Source organism: Candida metapsilosis (assembly GCF_017655625.1).
Source record: "Candida metapsilosis strain BP57 chromosome Unknown scaffold2, whole genome shotgun sequence".
Classification (NCBI taxonomy): Eukaryota; Fungi; Ascomycota; class Pichiomycetes; order Serinales; family Debaryomycetaceae; genus Lodderomyces; species Lodderomyces metapsilosis.
Window position 1 is genome coordinate 92057 of NW_027138160.1, and position 21567 is coordinate 113623.

At 39.1% G+C, this 21567-nt stretch overlaps 8 protein-coding genes across 8 annotated transcripts; 1 reads left to right on the top strand and 7 right to left on the bottom strand. All coding sequences in view use genetic code 12, as the record gives it.

Annotated features, from left to right (window-relative positions):
• Positions 1 to 4498: 4498 nt before the first annotated feature.
• On the bottom strand, positions 4499 to 7045 carry CPH2 (Cph2p; the record flags this gene model as incomplete). Its single annotated transcript, XM_067690301.1, has 1 exon — positions 4499 to 7045. The coding sequence occupies one exon, from the start codon at positions 7043 to 7045 to the stop codon at positions 4499 to 4501; it is 2547 nt and encodes an 848-aa protein (XP_067548780.1).
• Positions 7046 to 7924: 879 nt separating this feature from the next.
• I9W82_001545 (ubiquitin-protein ligase) lies at positions 7925 to 10306 on the bottom strand (the record flags this gene model as incomplete). The annotated part of the gene is made up of 1 exon (XM_067690302.1): positions 7925 to 10306. One exon carries the CDS (start codon positions 10304 to 10306, stop codon positions 7925 to 7927), a length of 2382 nt encoding a protein of 793 aa, XP_067548781.1.
• A 448-nt stretch (positions 10307 to 10754) lies between these two features.
• On the bottom strand, positions 10755 to 13286 carry PGA25 (Pga25p; the record flags this gene model as incomplete). The annotated part of the gene is made up of 1 exon (XM_067690303.1): positions 10755 to 13286. The coding sequence occupies one exon, from the start codon at positions 13284 to 13286 to the stop codon at positions 10755 to 10757; it is 2532 nt and encodes an 843-aa protein (XP_067548782.1).
• Positions 13287 to 14831: 1545 nt separating this feature from the next.
• I9W82_001547 (uncharacterized protein) lies at positions 14832 to 15788 on the bottom strand (the record flags this gene model as incomplete). Its single annotated transcript, XM_067690304.1, has 1 exon — positions 14832 to 15788. One exon carries the CDS (start codon positions 15786 to 15788, stop codon positions 14832 to 14834), a length of 957 nt encoding a protein of 318 aa, XP_067548783.1.
• Positions 15789 to 16602: 814 nt separating this feature from the next.
• Positions 16603 to 16989, top strand: I9W82_001548 (uncharacterized protein; the record flags this gene model as incomplete). Its single annotated transcript, XM_067690305.1, has 1 exon — positions 16603 to 16989. The coding sequence occupies one exon, from the start codon at positions 16603 to 16605 to the stop codon at positions 16987 to 16989; it is 387 nt and encodes a 128-aa protein (XP_067548784.1).
• Positions 16990 to 16998: 9 nt separating this feature from the next.
• On the bottom strand, positions 16999 to 17592 carry HET1 (Het1p; the record flags this gene model as incomplete). The annotated part of the gene is made up of 1 exon (XM_067690306.1): positions 16999 to 17592. The coding sequence occupies one exon, from the start codon at positions 17590 to 17592 to the stop codon at positions 16999 to 17001; it is 594 nt and encodes a 197-aa protein (XP_067548785.1).
• A 152-nt stretch (positions 17593 to 17744) lies between these two features.
• On the bottom strand, positions 17745 to 18638 carry I9W82_001550 (uncharacterized protein; the record flags this gene model as incomplete). Its single annotated transcript, XM_067690308.1, has 1 exon — positions 17745 to 18638. The coding sequence occupies one exon, from the start codon at positions 18636 to 18638 to the stop codon at positions 17745 to 17747; it is 894 nt and encodes a 297-aa protein (XP_067548786.1).
• Positions 18639 to 19208: 570 nt separating this feature from the next.
• Positions 19209 to 21515, bottom strand: VID27 (Vid27p; the record flags this gene model as incomplete). Its single annotated transcript, XM_067690309.1, has 1 exon — positions 19209 to 21515. The coding sequence occupies one exon, from the start codon at positions 21513 to 21515 to the stop codon at positions 19209 to 19211; it is 2307 nt and encodes a 768-aa protein (XP_067548787.1).
• Positions 21516 to 21567: the final 52 nt, after the last annotated feature.

The following is a 21567-nucleotide window of genomic DNA, read 5'->3' on the forward strand; positions in this document are numbered from 1 at the left end:
ACTTTAAAAAAATAAAATATTAAAACAATAGCGAGCGAAGGAAAAAAAAAAATTAAAATTTAAAATTTAAAATTTAAAAATTTTGTTGAACAAAACCAAATGGAAGGAAAGATTGTCTTTTTTTGTTCGTTTCCCACTCTTTTCAAAAGAAAGTTAAATTTAGACAACGAAGAGCAAAACAAATAAACAAATAGACAACAAATTTCACTTGTAACGCTTTATAGTGGAAGTAGTACTGAATTTTAGTAAAAGCTGTTTGCTTTGCCTTCTCTGCTATATTTTCAGAACAAAAAAGTGCCTTTGTTTCAGCTGTTAATTGTATGGAATTTTTTCTTTCTTCACTTTGACCAGCACATATGTAGTGGCCAAACCTCTATTCTTTGCTGTTTTCTAATAAATCATCGCTTACTTTTGTGTTAGTGATGATCGAAATAGAAAGACAAAGGCATGAAATGGGTAAGAGCGGTTTTGTGAAACTTATACTCTCAATATTCATTTGGGTAAAGTTTGAAATATTACTGTGATGATTATTATAATTATTCTCATTTTTGTTCTGTTTTTTGTGTATGTGCATATACATCATGCATATCTTGATATAATCACAGTATGTGTGATTTTAGTTTTAAAATTTGGTTTTATTTTATTTTTTTTTTTTTTTTTGGGTCAAAATATTCCTGCAGAGTGCTGATGATAATTGTCAGTTCGTGTATTTTGGCGACAAATGACTAAAAATGCGTCAGAACAAAGAAAAAAAAAAAAAAATTTAATTTTTTATTTTTTTTATTTTTTGATGACGACACGCACACCACTTTTGAACAACAATCGGCATCAAATAAAATCACCAGTTTTAAAAGTATCGACACCACCCGCAACAAACAATAACAATGGCCCGGTGAGTAAAATATGTGACTGCCAATTGCAAAACACTGGTAAGTTTGTTTTACTGTTTTCAATAGTCTCTCACGCAAAGCCGTCGTCAACGAGTCAGCATCTTGATTAGCCACGTATGCCAAGTCTGTCGTTTTTTTTTCTCTTTCTCCTGTGTAATGTTGGTATGCATATGCAAGCTTTTTGGAAGTATGGAAAGATAAATTAGAGCTGCAAACACGCCTTAGTAAGTAAGTCTTAAATCCCGAGTCTCTAAGATCTCATATTCATATTCAATTCTCTAAGCGAAATAGTCGTTAGTATCGTTTTTAGTAATTGAGGTCTTAAAGCACAAAGTATCAATCTTGTGCATCGAACAGCATCTATCGCTCTCACGATTATAATTTCTGAACATGTCACTGGATTTGAAGTAATCATGTCATTCAGTTCACCAGAAAGTGGTCTCATTCTTCCTCATTGGAACAGTGCATGTGTGTGTGTGTGTGACCTCTATTGGAAATTGTGTTGCAAAAATGAAAAAAAAAAGGTAACTAGAGAACAATAACAAAGACAAACTGAAATGCGGATATAACGAAATACTGATGAAAGAGAGTCTTAGCAGTTTGAAGCAGCTGTCACCTGGAGAGTGGCAAGGTTCCATATAGCTCATTTGAGCTGCTAATCAAGGCCACTAGCTAACTTCATATAAAACGTACAGTGGGGGATGTTGTTTCCCAATTAGGCAAAAACTTCCAGAAAATCTTGTGTGTGGAAAGGTTTACTGCAATTACTAAATTTAAGCTTAACTGACTGAACTTTGTGTGATCCCTCTCTGTCAACTAAAGCTAGAGCGGGGGAAAGAATCTATTTTCAATTTTAGTGTAAAAAGTTTGTATAAACAGAAGTGGATTCGTAATGACCAACTATCCCGAGGTCTCCACATGACTCTCAGTTCGTGCAAACTGACTTTAAACCAAAGCTTGACTATTTAGCTCGAATGTTTTGTTACACTACCCTAAATCTGGGTTTCATTGCATGCAATTGTACTTTGTGTATTGTATTTTAAACAGAGATCATCAAAGAAACTAAACAAGAGACATAAAAAAAGAGGAGAAATATAACACACCATGCGCATTCTCTTTTGCACTCAAACGACGTCACCATTATATTTTCTTATTTTCTGTTTCAATGAATGACGTATCAAGAAGTGAAGTTGAAAACGTATAAGTTTGCTGTTGACTCAACTTCTGAATCTTTATGAACAGTTTTTATGTGCATTAGCACCGTGCGTCAAATGATGCATAAACTTTCCCGGAAAAGTGTGTGGAGAATCTAAACTAAAAGAGGTGCAAAGTGGAGGCACCAAAGTATTTCATGTAACAGAGCATCTTTTGGTGCCGACTAAACATTGAATCTAACACTTATAGAATGTGTTTATGCTGTATTGACAGTTTGGATAGCTTCTGTTTGTATTTTTTTTTTTCTCGTAGATCTCTCGCTTATTGGCGGGTAAAGCATTGAAACCCAGTTTCCTTTGCTTTACTCTTATCCTCTGTACATGACAAATCTATAATCACAAAGCCGCCAAAAAGATGCCACGTAACAACCTACACCAACTGGGTCCATTTCATGCTTTTGTTGAGATACCTTCTTTGGTGCACAAAACAAGTGGTCTAAAAAATCTATTTCCTTTAACCGAGAAGCTTCCGGCATTCGGCGTTTTTCTTGTTCCATTGTTTTCTTTCTTTAGTACCAATTGTTTTTGTAATTCTCGCTGCAATCGAACACGTTATGTAATCACTCCTACGTCATCGTTTCAGTTGAAGTGACGCTTCTCCATCTCATTTAAAGCGGACGCTGTTCCCTCTTGAGGTTGTGGCTCACCCCATTAAAGAATTTATAAAATTGAATGCACCATGCACCTCATATAACGAAACTTAGGTTTACGCATTATTTAAAGTACGAGCTTCATCTTCACCAAAGCTAAAGGCTTAAATGAACCCCCTAGGTAATTACAAACGACATTACATACAAATCAAACCACTAATAATTATAATTTATAATTTAGCACATGCAGAATGGATCTTTTCTTACCTTTGCTATTACTGAAGAATTTTAGGCATTGTTTTCATGCAAATGTACAGAGAACTTGCATGATAATTGCGCCATTATTATTTTAACTTTTATTCCACGTCACAAAATGCAACAGCTTTTGTCCATCACAAGTTTTCTGTAATTTGAAAACTCAAATTTTTACGAAAGTTTAACCATCAGAGACAATATAACATTTAGATGCGTTTTTTGGTCACTCGGAAACTAAAAACCAGCATAATCTACTATCTTTCATTGACTTACACTAAAGCTCTCAAGAGCAGTAACTATAGCACTTGCCTAAAGAAGAACAATTTTACCTGGCTCTAACGTGGGTTCTAACAGAAACGAACTCTTCTGCATTTCCAAACATTAACGTTGTTTCGTAAAAAAATTTTCAATTCTGATTTCTGCATTGGCGTTTAAAAAAAAAAGCTATAAAGTCACAAAATCTGTGACTTCGTAACTATAACGATCTAAAACTAAAAAAACTCTTTTGAAATTACATTTACAAAATCACTCGATTTTATTAAGCTATTTAGTGTAATTTCACATTCGGAAGTATTATTGAAATTCCCATTTGTGTGATGATGAGGGTTTTAAAAAAAAAAACAAAGCATTGCATAATTATGCAAGCGAGTGCTTCATTGGATGGGTAACAAGTTGCTCATTTCATTTACACAAAGCATATAAACATTGAATGCTTGTTTTTAGTTCTGTTTTTGTTATATTATTTTTTAGTTCTGTTTTTGTTTTAGTGAAACTTTTGCAACCTTTGTTCCTCGGCTTTATGCAACTGTACGTTGTGTGAATATGCAGCAAAAAAAGAAGCAGAAAACGTTCGATTACCAGGAAATGATGGAAATGATGTAGATCAGTGGGTCTTGTAGATCGATATTTTTAAACCTGCGTCAATGTCGGTGGTTTATTTTTGTAAATGGTTTATATACTGAATAAGGCAATAAAGACACCAGAATAGGAATTGTTTTTTTTGGCCATTTGTTTACAAAATTTTAAAAAATTATCATTGAAATACACAAATGCTTCTTATTGTAATAGAGGCTACATCACAAAGTACTAGTCTTTCCAACAACTACAACTGACAGACAATAAAGAGATAACTGTGCCTTATTGTATTTCCGAGAATTCTCCTTTCGGGGAGTTCCGCACAAATGTAATTTTCCGGTATCAAGACAATGAAGGAAGCTGTTTCCTTTCCCACAGCCTGTCCACGTGGCCGGCTCTTACTTGATAACTCTGCTAGTGTTGTCAAACATAGCCACATTTGAATGCTCTGTTTCGATCTTTTTTTTTTTTTTTTTGCCATATGGTGCTGTACTTACTAGTGGCTAAGCTCTCTCTACCTTTTACATCGAATCCCTAGTAACGCAAGAAAATTAGCCTTCAATTACACACTATAGATAAAATCATTAACAACATATAAACACATAGATCAGCTCAAAAACACAATCCTAAAATATCAAAAAACTCTGGCAAAAGTAAAAAAAAGGAAAAAAAAAAACCAAATCTCTTTGTAGACTTACTCTTCATCTGCCTCTTCCACATCTATACCATTTATTATTTTCCCCTTTGTAAGCAACAAGTCAGCCAATTTGTCATCAAGACCAATATATTGAGAATCCAACTTATTCCTCTGTAAGTGGCCCTCATTTATCCATTTGCGGGCTTGTATCAAAACATCTGAAGTACCTTCAAAATCGTCAACAGGACCCGGTATTACGGTGTTGAGCATATTCACCACTGCAGTGAAGGTCAATAAACTGAATTTCTTGTTGGGTATTCTTAAATATCTCATAACTTCCGCTTCTTTGTCACTATCGTCAAGATTGTGGTAGTATGTGACTAAAGATGACAACAATATAACCAACTCCTCTTGGGACACAAGATTTAAACTCTTGACAATGGATTCAAAATCAAGTTCTGACGATGAGTACTCCTCTTCATCATCTTCCAACTCCTTGCAGTCAGATCTGAACTTGTTCACTTGGTGTTCAACTCTAGTTTTCAACTCTTCAACCAATGACAAACTCTGATTTGGGTCAACAATCGTCATGAATAATTGGAATTGAGACCAGATTGGTGATTTCTTATCAATGACACCTTCAACAATCTTTAAATCAGTAAACACTTGAGTAGTGTCCTCGTTGACATTGTCCAAGTAGGATAAATTCAAGGCATGGATAATGTCAATAATTCTCCATTGAGTAATCAAACCGTAGTAGTCACCAATTGTATTTTGATAGGCTTCAATGTATTTTGCACATTGCCCATCTTCAACATCAGTATTGATGTATTGACCACTTGCAACATTGACCAATCTCTTCATCAAAGTTTCACTATTAAACATTGAAAGACCATCAACTTTACCAATCAATTGACTCAATCTGATTAATGACTTGTCACTTCCACGATAATCAAGATTAACAATCAATCCACCTTTCATACCCAAGAAATGGTTAAATACCAGTGAAAATTTTTCAAACTTGCTCTTCAACATTGTACCAATCAACAACATCAAAAATGTGTTTTCGAAATTAGTTTCACATGAAGACAATTCAATGTAGTCCCAAAGCATTTGTTTTGAGTTGTTGCCGCCTCTCAAGTTGGCAATAATTCTTTCACGACGTTGTTCAGACAACTTCTTAGGCACCTTCATATATAATGAAACCAAAAGACAGTCGAGTAAGCTAGACTCAGATGTCAGTTTCAATTGTTTGTCATTGTTCATACAGCTTTGAACCATTGGGTAAAACACTGAAAATAAGCTTCCCAAAACCAACAACAATTTTGTCAATGTCCATAACTGAATCATGACTGGTGAGGGGTTCAAGAAAGCATTTGGGAACAAGTATGAAGCAAATGGCATCGCACTCAAGCTTCTGAAATCATTCTCACCTGAACCGCCAAACAATGAAGTGGCCATAACTGTTGCCATTCCTCCCAACAAGTACCTGTTAGGCCTGTTCGTGCTCTCTTGCTGTTGCTGTGGTTGTGGTGGTAGTGGAAGTTGTGATGACATTTGTTGTTGTTGTTGTTGTTGCTGTTGCTGGTGTTGTTGTTGCTGTGGTGGTTGGTTTGGCATGTATGGTGACTCGTCATAACTCTGCAGACTATTTGGCCTCATATTACCATACATTTGCTGACTCCCATCAATAGGAGAGCTTAAAGCTTGACGTTGAGCCAATGGCATTTGAATTTGTGGACTCAAATTAGCCTCTTGAAGAACTTTTTGCAAGTAGTCATTTTGGTCCTTCAAAGCAGCATTCTTTTGCTCTAAATGTTTGATATACTCAGTGGCTTTTGTCAACACACTAGCTTTGTTCAACTTTGAAGCAGGAGTAATACCTTCCAAGTCAGCCAAAGAGACATCATCAGCACCAGCAGCAATTCTCAAAGCAGGCACAGCGTCTCTCAAAATCAAAATTTTTGAGTTGATATTAGTCCTATACTTTTTCTCAATCATATTGTGTGAGTTCTTATCCTTGGGGTTTTTTGGCTTTGTAATTTTGGAAGTAGAGCCCCTCTTCGTTTGTTTTGTTGGGGGTTTTTCAACAGCATGGTTCTGGACTGACTCTGGTGAAGTGTAGTCTGAGGTCTCATTAGTGTTGTTTGATAATGGGGAAATAACCTCGCCATTGTAGGTGGCAATTGAAGACGAATTAGACCTTATTCTGGTACCATATAATGATTGGTCAAGCAGGCCATCTTGAAAAGTAGCTTGTGGTTGATCAGGATAGGCTCCCAAGTACTCAGGAAATCCAACCTCTTCACCATTGATTGACGATGGTGACATAATAGAGCTGTTATAGTTGGCATTGTTGAAATTGGAGTTTGTTGCTTCTGTTTGTTTACCCAACACCCCTGAGATAGACTTGAGAAAGTCATCAGTTTCATTAAAGTTGAATCCGGATTGTCCACTCATTTCAAGACCGTTTCCGTAAACGTCGCCCAAAATAGCATTGCTTCCATCATCAAGTAGATTCATCTCATTGTTTTGATCCAACGTGTTGCTGTTGCCATTCTCTGGCCTTCCCGCAGCTCCAAAGCTAGCCTCTAATTGTGACATGTTTAAAACTTATGTGTGATTTGCTTTCTTGATCAAGCTAATTTCTCTAGTGATCACAAACTGTGTATATAACCTTTTGTAGAATGTTTTCTAAAAAATAGAAAAGAAGAAAGTGATGTTGGTATAATATTCCCGTTGAATAAGTTTTGAAACGTCAGTATGTCACATTCAAAAAGAAAAAGAAAAAAAATTGCTAAGGAATTGATTGGACTCTTGTATAAAAGCCTGTCAGTGTTATTCTAATCTTTCTGGCGCTTATTTGAAAATAAAAAATAAAAAATTGAAAAAGATCATCCGATTTTTTCAATTTTGTGTGACATGTAAAATTTTCTTATGTATGGAAGATGGGTCTTTGTTATGTAAGCATTATGTAAACCTTCTATTAATTTAGTTCCTGAATAGGGTAATTCGTGTGGCTCAAAAAAAAGTCAGGGGCGTAGCTTTTGAACTGACTGTTTCGTGCGGAATCGTTTACCCCCACCGTAAACATTGATTCCGAAATTACCCTTGAGTCATTAAGCCGAGCGTAATTGCTAGTTTTGACCAGTTTGAGGTCATTCACTTGTAACTCCTCCGAGCTAAAGCAGTCTCGCATGTAAGGGCTCGGCTCTGGATGTCAACTGTTCCTAGATGAAGGCACAATACCGACTGGCGCTTGGTCCCTCCTTCTAGATTCGCCGGCTTGTATGAATAAAAACATCCTCGCTAATAGTTTACTCTAGGGACCCAATTTCACATGAAAATGTGCCTTTCATTCTATACGAGATGCATACATATAAAATATTGACCCCCTATATGAAATGCAGCCAGATTCTCTTCCTCCCTTTTGGACCGTGGATGCAAACCAAGCGGATATAAGTTCCTGTCATTTCCGCTATTTTAAACTGGTGGTAAGCTGGTTCGGCATACTGGACACTGCAATTTATACTTCATCCAGCTTTCAAGACAGTCGGCATGGAAAATATGATGACATGGGGTGATCATGTACTGTGAAGCACTTGGATGATGAGGAGGATTCTTTTTCTTTCCCTCGGTTAAACTGTTGTCCTTTACTAAGATCGGTAGAGTCACATCGGTCATACATATTGGACACGTGCACTCACAATCAACAAACTCTTTAGCAGCTTCCTCGTTGGTTGATTCACTTGCAGTGGCTGTTCGCGAGGATGATGTCTTTTGTTTGAAACTGGCTAGTAAATCGCTAGAAATACCACCTTCTTCCAAATCCTTCAAGCTCAATATACGGTGGTAATCGTAAGCTTGTGGTAGCCACTTCTCATTGATCCAGAACCTAGCACCAAATCTATTCTGTAGCAACAACAACCCCAACTGTATTGAAACCCAACTCGTAACCACAATGCACAAATACGGATCATATCTGTGTCTCAATGGGTTTTCCTTGTATAAGGCAAAATAATAAATTGGCACAACTCTGACTATACTACTGCCAATGATAAACTGCCACGTAAATGAGTTCCTTCTATTCTTTAGTGTGTTTCGTAAAAATTGCGGTACCCAGTAGGAATTGATGGATATCAAGCAAATGTATTCAAATATAATTCTGTACCTGCGTCTCCAACTAAAGGATGAAAATATGAGAAACATGGCAATTATGGACAAAGTAAATCCTGATGCAAATATGGAATTGCTGTAGGAAGTCTCTTGCCATGCCGTATTGGGTTCCACAGGTGTTTGCTGCTCTTGTGTTTGTTGTTGTGGAGGTGTATTGGCAACTGGTAAAAGGGGACCCTCGGCCGGCTCCTCAACTGTGGGAGTCTGAGAAGATTCTTGTCTTGAGCCTCTCATAATCTCCCACCATGTAGTTCCACTCTCATTTGCCTGTGTAGTCAACACATTAACTAAAAATCTCATTTCAAACACTCCACACAGGATAAACGCAATCGTAGCAATACAAGCTAAAAGCAAGTACAAGTCTGTAGCAATAGTCGATAACAACAACGAAATTATAGCCAATATGGAATCCTCAAATCCCAAAAAGTACAAAGTCTTGCTTGATATCACTGACAACTGTCCCGGTGTTCTTGCTGCATTCACTTGGTTGAAAGTGAGGTATAATTGAATGGATACCAAAACTAAAAGACCAGTCAATACATGCCTCACTTGTTTATACCAAACCTCAGCTCTTTCTCCAGTAAACTGGGACTCTGGTTTGTTCTTTAGAACAATTCCGCAATTAGGTGAGTATATAACAAAATCCGAAATAGACAACTTTGGTAACTCTTCAGGTAATGGTCTCCCACTTGGTGCTTTCAACTCCGTATCAATGAACCTCAACTCATCATGAGTGAAATCAGTTTTATTTAACTGCATGAATGCAATCATTTCGCATTGATCAAATGCTTTTAAAATTGACCCATTCATATCGTCCAAGGATATTGCTTTATCATCACGCATGCTGTTATATTGACTCATTAATTTCTTTGCTGTGGCAAAGTTTTCCTCGTGCATCGTTAAATGACTCAATCCATAGGAACCATAGAATTTGGCAGAATTGGATGTGGCTACCAACGCACCTGTGTTTTGGTAGTACACTGCATCCATTTCTATTGTGTAATCGTTGACCTCTGAGTAATCTTTCAAGTTTAGATCAATCTTTGCAACCACTGCATCATTAACATGGTCGCTCGTGTTGGACACGTGGAACTTTGGTTCGTTGAAATTGTATTGGTAGGCTCCAATTCCAATTGATATCAAGCCCGGTGTAGTTATGTTTCCAACTTTTGTACGCCCATCTTCATCACTTTTTGTATCCTTGTCTGTCTCTTCCAACCCCATATCTTCGTTACTGGTTCGTTCTTTGTAATACTTTCTCAAATACTTTGGTAGTTTCTGGTTCACTGGCTTTATATGAGATTCAACAGGAACAAACTCACCATGGGCACTGCCGGAAATATTCAACATATACGACCGTCCACCATCTCTTCCCACTTTGTTCTTTCCCCAAAACTGCTTAACTATATCAGTTACTTCGTTTGGTAATATGGAGTACTTTTGATCTTCAAGCCAGGGAACTTCTTTGGTATACTTGTGGATGGGCCAATCAGCAGCGGACTTACCATTAAGGTAATCTTCATAAGAAAGCTGATACCCAGTGATGTTCCCATAGCCCAGATAATATTCCGAACTGTTCAACATTCGCAGAGCCTGACTTGCTTGTGATTGGAATATTGTTAATGTTTCTCTCTCCACATCCGAGCGAGGTTCTTCATTTCCTGACGGTAGGGAAAGGAATATAAACATAACTATGAAGAATATTAAAGTCCCCCTGTCCATCGCCATCTTGGTATTGTGTGTGTTGCCGACTAGAGAGGGTTTGTTGGAAATTGAATTTGCCCTTCTGCTTTTTTTGCGCTACCTGGGTGGAAACAACACACTTAATACACACCATCTTCTACTCTCTGCATCTTCTACTCCTCTTTAAACTCTACACTCCTCTTTTATCTTAAATAACAGTGATATAAAATTTGCTAAAAAATAATTATATAAAATTAATAAACGGTGAAGAAAAGATTATTTTTTGATTTTAGGTATCAGTCAAAAGTCAGTGTCTAGCATACGCTAATCACCAGAAAATGACTATAAAAAAGCAACGTATTTTAGAAAATGTAATGGTCTGAAACTCGAATTCCTAATTGGGGGGGAAATGGAGTAAGCCCTTAACTGCCTGCAATTTTTACCAAGCTCACAATTATAACAACAAGTATCCAGCAGCAGCAATAAATGTAAACAAACCGGCATTCATTCCAGTGGCTCCCAATTTGTTAGCAGCATTGGCAACTTGAGAAACTTCAGCTTTACGTGTAGGTGCGGCCAAAGAGTTTGTGGTGATGGCAATAGTTTCAGCATTCTTCAAGAACCCATAAGTACCATTCAAATTTGTGGAAGATGCTGGTGCTGTGGTGGTTGAGTTCTTTGTGGCTGAGGTAGTGCTGTTGTGGTAAGGAGTGGAAGTGGTGGTGGAGGAAGAGGAGGAGGTTTCATCACAGTCTTCTTCATCATCATCATCATCCTCATCATCATCACAGTCTTCAGTAGGAGTAGAAGATGGAGAGCTGGTGTAATCATCATCATCACTATCGTAACCATCTTCTCCTGGGCACACAATATCAGAAGGCTGTAATCCACCGAGGCCACCTGTACTAGAGCCTGAGCCTGATCCAACACCTGAGCCTGAGCCAACACCTGAGCCTGAGCCTGAGCCTGATGAGCCTGAGCCTGAGCCTGATGAGCCTGAGCCTGAGCCTGAGCCTGAGCCTGATGAGCCTGATCCTGAGCCTGATGAGCCTGATTCTGAGCCTGAGCCTGATGAGCCTGAGCTGGAGCCTGAGCCTGAACCTGAACCTGAACCTGAACCTGATGAGCCTGAACCTGAGCCTGAACCCCAGTTGGATCCTGATGATCCACTGCCACTAGTTGAAATAGATTCGACTGTGGTAGTAGTACAGTCCTCATCACCTTCTTCAATCCACTCCCAGTCATCATCGTCGTTTCCAGATGAACCACTTGATCCACTAGATCCACTTGATCCACTAGATCCACTTGATCCACTAGATCCACTGGAACCACTAGATCCACTAGATCCGCCATAATCATCATCATTCTCATCTTGTGGGTAAACTGTTTGAGTAACAACAACTGTAACAGTAGTGGTGGTAATTCCACCTCCTGGAGCAACAGTAGTACATGGAACAACAGTAGTAACGGTGTAGTAAACAGTCTCTTCACATTCTTCTGGTTGTTGGGTTACATAAGTTGTGAATGTTTTACCAGCTCCTGTGTATGTAATTGTAACAGTGTGGGCTTGAGTGACAGTAGCTCCACCTGTAGGATTAGCTGTAATTGACTTGGTGGTAGTGCCTCCTCCAACACCTGGGCCGGTGGTAGTGCCTCCTCCAACACCTGGGCCGGTGGTAGTTTCACAATCGGTTTCGTCATCTTCCTCACTTGTTCCTGCACCACCTGAAGTAGGTTTGGTAGTAACAGTTGTGTCTGTAGTTCCACCAATTCCACCGTTGGTGGTGGTTGGGTTTCCAGTTGGACCTTCAGTGGCAGTGTCACAATCAGTTTCATCGTCGTCTTCAGAAGCAGTTGAAGAAGCACCAGCTGCAAGGGATGAACTAGCTCCCAATGATGTAGTCAGGGAGTTGCTAAATCCTGGGTTGCTTGAAACACCAGCGACAGATGAGCTTCCTGGGTCCAACAATGAACTCAACCAGTTACCTGATGAAGTAGGACCTGCTGTTGTAGTAGGGTTGGCAGTTGGATCCTCAGTGGCAGTGTCACAATCAGTTTCATCATCGTCTTCAGGAGCAGTTGAAGAAGCACCAGCTGCAAGGGATGAGCTACCGGCCAATGATGTGTTGCTAGCTGGATCGGATGAAGCACCAGCAACAGTGGAGCTTCCTGGGTCCAACAATGAGCTCAACCAGTTACCTGATGAAGTAGGATCTGCGCTTGATGCTGTAGTAGTAGGATTAGCATTGCCTGCTCCTGCATCTGTAGTTGTAGGGACGACGTTGGTATTTGAGGCTACGGGACTGGATGATTCGTCTTCACACTCTTCATCGTCATCACCTGGTTCCGAACTTGAGGAGCTTTGAGCTGGCAGCAAAAGACTGGAAAGGAAGTTTCCACCAGTTGATGTTGTTGTAGTGGAATTGGCCGATGATGGTAGTGTGCTACTATCAGTTGAAGCAACAGCATCCAAGCTTTGTGACAATGATGATTCGCCAGCAATAGTTTGTGAGTTACTTGGTGTAGATGAAGATCCAGGGAGTAAGTCTGACAAGATGGATCCAATACCTCCTGGTGATGATGAAGATGGTGTAGCTGATGATGGTGCAACTGATGATGATGCAGCTGATGATGATGCTGCACTTGGTGAGGTTGGGTTGCTGCTTGGTGTGTTGGAGGTGGCTGGGCTGGATGCTTCTGGAGCTGATGATTCTTCTTCACAATCTTCCTCGTCATCTGCTTCTGGTGCTGCAGATTGTGCGGTAGCTCCAGCTGCAGTGCTTGCGACTGCTGTGGTTGGTGCTGCAGCAGCTTGTGATGATGATGATACTGCTGCTGGTGAATTGGCAGCTGCAGTGGCAGTGTTACCCGTAATTCCATTTACTAAATCATTAAAAAAGTTTCTCTTTTCATGTTGTTGTATTCCTTCTGCATTGGCGAAAGCTATCAAAGCCACACAAATTGAAGTTAACGTGGACACTTTCATTTTCTTGACCCTTTCAATTTCTGACTTGTGACTTGAAAGTTAACGAAAGTATGAAATGCAGTCAAATTGCTAGTGGCTTAAGGGTTGGAATGATTGAAGGAAAAAAATTTCCTAGAAACAATTATCTTCAAACAAATTATACTTTTTAGCTAGTTATAAATGAGCTTGAAGGCCCTGAATGTCTTGTCTCAGTGAAAAGCCATTATTAACTTGTTTTGGTTGTAAAGATTTTTGGGGTACATACTCTTTTCTCGATTTGGTAAATTTTGCAACCTTTGACTATTTTGTGTATGTACTGTATATAAAGTACAGTCTAGTTTCATTGGGTGTGTGGAGGTGAGAAAATTTCCCAATTAGGAAGTCAGATATAAAATTTTTTTTGTAGCTTGTGTAGTGGAGGATGTATGGAATGAGAATCCAAACACAAAAGAGTTCAAGCTTTTAGAAACAAGCGAGGGATCTGTGTTTATTGTTTTAGTGAAAATTTCCTAACTTGGGGATAAGGAAATAGGAAATAATGTCATTGTCGTCTGATGTGTAACCTGCACAAGGGATGTTAAAGCCGGCTTAAGTCGTAAGTGGCAGTATACAATATAAGCATTGTAAATCGATCTTACCATTGTCTGAAGTGACAGCCCTGCAGATAAAAGAGTCAACCCTAGTAAGCCTTCCTTACTCACTCACTCCCTTCACTTCTCTGAGCCTGCTCCTATCATGAGCTTGTAAACCCTGAGAGGTAGCTCGTCTAATTTTTCTTTTTTTTTTTTTTTTTTGTGCGTTACGTAGGGCGTCTTAATACATCTTTTACTCAATGTGGAAAACAAATTTCAGGCGAAATTAGTTCTAGATTCTTGTTGTAAGAGACACTTTTCTTACCCCAATCCCCTATACCTCTCTTTCCGATGGTTACGAGTGTTCTAAGAATAGCTTTGAAATGTGTCAATCTAGGGACTTAATGGGCGGGGCTTATTTTGGAAGCTTCGGCTTTAATTTGTAAAGGGTATATTACACCTGCTTGAATAGGATTATAATGATTCTGCCGCTCATAAGTATCCACGGGCTGATAAAACTGCATTACATTTAACAAAAGAGGAAATAAATAAGGAAAACAAATAGTGTATTAAAAAATATATCGGATGTGAACTAAAGTCGGGTATAAAGCGTTTACATGAGGTTAACATAGGGTAAATCAGATAATGGTTCTGCTCTCTTTGCCTTTTGTTGAAATTCAGCTTTTCTTCTAGCAATCACCCTGTTAACACTCTTTCTAACAAGTTTCTTAATTTCCTTTTGTTCGGATAAACTTCTCTTACCTCTGAAAGATATGAAAAGCTAAAAGATGAAGCACTTCTTGATGATCTGGAAGGACCACCAAATCAACAAACTGCCAAAATATGAGCCATAAGATCTAGATGAAGAAGCATTGATATCAAACAAATGGACAAAATACAACTGCAAAAACCCAACAAGGAGACAATAATACTCTGGCCAGAAAACAAGGTGGAATTACCATACAATTCATAAATGTCTTCTCCGACTCCTAGGTTAGTAATTAATTCCCCCACTTCCAGATGAACTTGTGGAACCTGTGAGGCCTGTAACAGCTGTAGCGACTGTGGTACCTGTAGCGCCGGTGGTACCTGTAGCGCCTGTGATACCTGAAGCGCCGGTGGTGGAGGGGGAAGAAGAATCACCGAAAATTGCAGTAATTATCTCATCGATAAAGGAATCACTACTGGATGATGTGGATGAGGAGTTGGTACTGCTAGTTCCAAACAATTTATCAAAAAACTCGCCGAGTAGAGAACCACCGGTTGATGTCGATGTTTGTGCAGTAGTAGTAGTAGGAGTAGTTTTTCCTGAACTTGAACCAGATAAATCATCAGATGGGTCACTGTTTCCTAATGAGTTGCTTCCTGTAGAAGTTGCTTGAGTGGCCCTAGTAGTTGCTGCACTTATAGTTGCAGTTCCTGTAGTTGCAGAGTTGCCTCCAAAAATACCTCCCAACAATCCATCAAGGAAGCCCCCTGTTGTTGTTGCTGTTGATTGACCAGTAGATGTTGCAGTGATGGCTTTGCTAGTAACTCCACCAGTTTGTGAGCCTGAACCAGATCCAAAAAGATCGCCAAGTAGATTACCACCAGATCCTGCTGAAGTTTTAGCTTGTTCAGTGGAAGCACCAGTAGGAGATGGTTGTGCTGTAGTACCTTGCCCAGTCCCACTTGATTTAACACCAAGCAATCCATCAACAAATTGACCAATAGAGGGGGACGTTTGAGATGTACCTGCAGCAGCAGTTGCAGTGGCAGCAGAAGCTGTTTTAGCTGATGAGGCTCCTCCTGATTGAACACCACCTAAAGCACCTGATTGGGCTGCAGTTTGAGTTGCAGTTTGGGAAGCACTATTGGCGGAGTTGAGGACTGCAGATAATTCAGAATTGTCCATCGAAGCTGGAGCGGCTGCAGCTAAACTTGCAGATAGTAAAAGTGTGTTAAATCTCATGGTCGTATGGTGATAAAAAAAAGCTCCCAGTCCCTCCTTCAGGAACACTCATTCCTTTATATATGACTCCTCGACTCTTTGTTCATTTCTTTGTGCTGTTGAACAGTCTGAATGAGTTTGATGAGATTACTGAAAAGATCAAAGATTATTCCCCATTAGGAAATAACCAGAGTATGAACTTGTGTGACAAAACTAAAAACAATTAAAAATCGCGCTACCTGTTCCCAACTGGGTATTACCCTATACTGGAAACATAAACAAGGCTTTAAGGGACCAGGAACAATCTGACAATGAGAGGACTGAGTCGGTCTATTGTTTAATGCAAGGGAAAAAGGTATGTGGTGGCGTATCCGTTAGAAGAACGATGAAACATTACCCAAGTAGGTGATTTTGGAACAATAGAATGGAGAGAGAAGTGAATGAATAGAGAGAAGTGGGTAATTTGAATAGAGAGAGAAGTGAATGAATAGAGAGAGAAGTGAATGAATAGAGAGAGAAGTGAATGAATAGAGAGAGAAGTGGGTGATGTTACTAGAAACTGCCCTTGACTGAACTGGACTCAATGTGTGTAACGGCCGTCTTCACTCAACGTCAGCAGCTCATCGTCTTAATAACTCAACTGCATCGTGAGCCAATGACAGCTGTGGCAGCCAATGTATTCTCTTAAGCCCGTTGCCCCTTCTACGTCGTAAAATTGACGAGATCTAAACGGTCAATCTTGGCTTTCATAATTATGTGCAGGATTAGTCAAAGAATCTCTCTGAAAAAAAGAAATCGAAGCATACTCGAATGGCAACCGAACTACAACTCCATTATGAGACCCTCCTTGGTACTTCGGGTAAGACCACGTCGTCCAGAACGACCAAATCAGACTCCATTATTCCCTCCTTTAAAGTTATACCGTGCTATACTACGAGCTCATGTGCATAAATTACCCCAAGACTTACGTTACTTAGGTGATCAATACGTCAAGAAAGAATTCAAAGATCATACAAAAATTGACAATCCGTTACACGTAGTTGGCTTCTTAACTGAATGGCAAGACTACTTGAAGCAAGTTGATGGAGGTAAATGGTTAGATGGGAAGTTGAGCAAGACAGAGTTGGATAAGATGACGCCAGAGCAAATTGGTCAATTGTACGAATTGATGCAAGCAACAAAGAAAATAGGTGAGGATGAAGTAGAAGAAATTAGAGTCTAGTTATTTATATTATAATCCTTTTCCGTAGTTTCCCGATGTAAAGAAATCAAAGATGATCTTGACAATGTTCTCTAAAGCTTCCAACCAGACCTTCAACTGTTCGGCAACTTTAGCTTGATCAGCGCCCAATTTGGCAAAGAAATCTTTTCTATAAGGACATGCTTGCATGGCCAATTTGAAAACTGGCTTAACAAACATACCATGGTATTTCGACAAAGTTTTACCATAAGCGTCAGTGAATGTAGAGGTTAATTCTTTACTTGGTTCATCGACAGTTTCTCTCATTGCTTGTGCTGTGAATTGTAAGCCTCGTGATAACCATAATAACCCTTGGGTGGCAGTCTTTGTCTTGGTTTTCGATTCAGTAAGGATCAAATCTTGTAAAGTGGATGCATTAGCTGGATCTTCCAACAACTTTTTACGAATCTTGTCTATGTTACCATTCATATCTTTCTGAACAACAACAAATGCAGTTGAGCCTAATAAATCAAACAACTTGACAAGTGATTCGGAAGCTTGTAAGAAATCGGAGGTGTCGATTTTGCCGTCGGTGATTTTCACGTCGGCAAAGGACTTTTGCATTTCATCAAAGAATGTGGACATGTTGGTGGGAGGAGCTTGTGGTGGGAGGAGCTTGTTGTGGGAGGAGCTTGTGGTGGATGAAATTTGAAGAAAAAAAAAAAATCTACGTACGACATTAACGAGGCTGTAACGCGAAAAGTACAAAACTAGTTACCTAGCACAGAACTATTTACCTACCACTCTAATTTGTCTGCCCATTTGACTCTCTTATCCTTCGAGGAGTCCTCTCTTGGTTTCTCTTGAGATACAACTTGCACTCCCGCATTTTGTATTGCATTGGCAGCCTCTTGTTTAAGTTTAGCTTGGTATTCTTGAAACTCCTTCTCAGAATAGAAGCCTGTTCGTATCCCCTTTCTAGCTTTAGCTAGCTTGATATTAAACATTCGTATGATTGCCATTTGTTGAGCATCGCCGGAATTTGTTGGTATCTGCACCACTTCATTTTCATGTTCAGGAAACGGTAGTGTCTCATTTGTGCATCCATTGAGTTCAGTGGCAAAATCGGTGGCTTGATTGACCAAACCTGTCAGTGATTCAATAAGGTAAACTTTGGCGTCCTCGATACTAAGACACGACTTTGATGGGGTGAGTGATTGGTGTCGTGGTTGACAAACGCCAGATGCTTTGGGAGCTCTTTTTAGATGAGGTTTCTTTTGAATATTGTTGGTTTCCACTAAAGGTAGACTTTTGCGTCGTAATGTTGGTTTTTTAACCTTATAACCTAAATTCTCCTTGTTGTCTTGATGTATTCTAAAGTACTCACTCAACTCGGGATTAATTTCATCAATAGGTCTTTTGAATCGATTGTTGAAAACTCTAGTCCTCATCACGTCATCCAACTCAAAATCAACTTCTTCAAGAAACTTTTGGTCTGGCGGTATCACTTCGTGTGAGTTTCTTGTTGAAGACGTGATTGGTCTAACGTAGCTGTTTGTAGCGTCAAATAGCTCATTTGTGTATCGATTGGTATTATTCTTATTTGGTGGAAGACTTATCCGGTCTAGTGGTTCAAACGGTAGAAGATCGTAATCGATCTCATCCAATTCATCGTCTAGTGATCTGGTCATGGTTGTGGTAACACGTAGGGGTTATCACGTAGCCTGGTTTTGTTATGTGATGATTTGTGTCAGAAGACAAATGAATGGTGAGAGTTTTTGTCAGTGTTTACATTTTATCTTAAAGAGGCAATTATGTCACGTGAATCACCACGACAGCAAATTTCTCAAAAGTCAGTGGCTAAAGAGAGTCAAGAGTTATTAGCTTCATCAGTGATACAGGTGGTAGAGTATGTAAAGTTGGTGTTGTTATAAAGTGTTCCCTGGTGTTAAAAGTCAACGAAAAAAAAATTCAATTGCTATCAAAACAACTCACCATGAGACCACCACCAAACTCGATCCATGAATATCTATATCGACTACTAATAGACTCTCCAGGATTTAACCGATGGGTTCGCAAAATACATGCCAGGATTAACCGTATACCGTATGATCATTATCCTGATCTATCGCAGGTTAAAAACATCGATGTGCATGATTTCACCCCAACGAGGCTACAAAAATTGAATGCATTTAGGAGAATCTGGGCTCAAGAGATGAAAGATACATTTAAGTTTTGGTAATACTAAACAAACTAAACACTTATACACCTGAACTAAACACGTCCTTTGGATTAACCAAACTCCTTCGACTCACCATCGACACATCATCCTGCAACGCCGTAATCAATTGATTGTTTGTTCCATACTTGAAATTATCAGCAACAACATTTTGTTTATACCTTTTCACAACATATGGTACCGGATCATTCTTCAAAACCTTCAGTAATGACCATGTAATTATATAATTGTCAGTAGATGATACAATTGCCGTTTCTTTTTTATCTAACCCTGTATTGAAATAGGCTCGTGAAAATTGCAATTCGCTCTTGTGATTAGCATTGTTGATGAATGCTTCGTGTTCAGGCAATAAACGTAATCTTCTCGGTGTTGGTTTCTTATCTTTGTCGAAATATGCGGTGAACCCTGATTTACCAGCATTCTTTTGCCCTGTGGAAATCTTTGCATCAATTAATAAGATATAAGTCTTGCAAGTTGCCAAAACCCATCTACCATCTTTTGACACGTCGATTCCAACAATGGGGTCTCCCAATGTGGGCAACGCTGTTTTGGCATTGACACCTAATCGATCAAATAATCTAATATCACCTTTACCTGAACCTAATGCAAGATTTCCGCTTTCAGTGGTAGCTAACGTTTGGAATTGATTGTTTTTGGTTTTATATTCTTTATGAGTGTGATCGTTGACCAACTTGTTCCCACTCAATCTTGGATCGATTTCAAAAAGTCCATTTGATGATATACCAGTCAATGTTTGTTGGTTTGTCAATTGAGCAAACTTTGAACTTGGAGCATATGATTTAATCGGTACACTGTCGGAAATTTTCCACTCTTCAACAATTTGACCTCGATTAAGATCCATTTTGTAAAGTGATTTATCATTCAAGTCCGGATTGGATAGAATCAAGAATTGGTCCTCTTGATGAAGCAACATCTTTTGTGGGTTAAAATTGTGACCTTTTAAATCGGTGACGTTGTTGATTGTGGTTTGAAAGTTGAGAGAATTGTCATCCTGGCTAAAGACACCTATTTTGTCGCCTCGTGCTACGTAAGCACGATCTTTGTATCCGACACTCAAGTATGTGTTTTTGTCCTTCTTGGAGAGGAATTGAGTAGGCTCTGACTCTGACTCCTCTGGTTCCTCTTCTGAGTCCTCCTCCTCCTCTTCTTCTTCTTCTTCTTCCCCCTCTGGCTCCTCCCCCAAATCCAAATTGGAAAATGCATCCACAAAATACTCATCTTCTCCCTTATCAGCACCAAACTTTTTCTTATTCAAAGTTTCATACATTGCGGTAACAAATTTATTCTGAAACTGCACCAAGTCATTAAACTCGAGAAATTTCAAAAGCCATGAATTGGCAACAATTTCGGTCTCCTTGAATGTGTAGTGGTTGAAGATGAATGACTGGTGTTCATAGTTGAATGTTGGATTCATGTTCTTACTCACAGTTGCATTAATAGTCAAGCCGTCACTGGTGATATACAAAGTGTATTCCCATTTGCTTAAATCAATCAATTTCAACTCAACTGAGTTGCTTTTCACCACAAATGTGCCTGTAGTTGAATCATACAAATGCAAGGCAAACTTCTTATTAGAATAAACAACCTCTCCTTTGGGAACCGCACCTGTAGTGGCACCTTCTGTAGCACCTTCTGGAGCACCTTCTGGAGTGGCTTCATTTATATCCTCGGTATCCACAAACAACGATTGCTCCTCCTCATCATATTCCAACTCATCAAGACTCAACTCTGGGTGCATAAACTCCTTCAACAAGCTCAAATCATTGATTTTGATTGAACTTTCATGATACTTTTCCTCATATAAACACTTGTATATGGTTGTCATGAATGACTCAAAATCACTATTTCTCACATCATCACCAACAATAAATTCAAACTTGTCACCGATATCACCATTCAAATCCTTCCAAGTGATAGCTCTTGAACTTCCATCAGATGCCAAGTCTTTACGGGAAAACCTCAAATCATCAGTTATAGGGAAAACCCATTCATCTTTGGAATCAGGTTTAGCATTTGAAATGGATGCATTTGCCTCAATCTCATCATCTTCATCTTCGTCATACTCATCATCAGAATAGTTGGAATTACCACTAAACTCACGCTCCCCTTCCTGGTACACTTTTGTAATGCACAATTGATAGAAAAATGGTGTTGTGGTTTGTTTAATTGCTGCGTAAGCGTCATTATACAAACATTCAATTTCCCCCTTTGGAGACCGTTTTGAACGTGTTAGGAATAGTTTCCCTGAGGGGATAGAAGCAACCTCATCGGTGGATGTGGTTCCTATAAACTTTCTGATGAAATTCATTTAGGGAAGGGAGTTTGTAGAGTGTGATTTCTTGAGAGAGAGAAAAAATTTT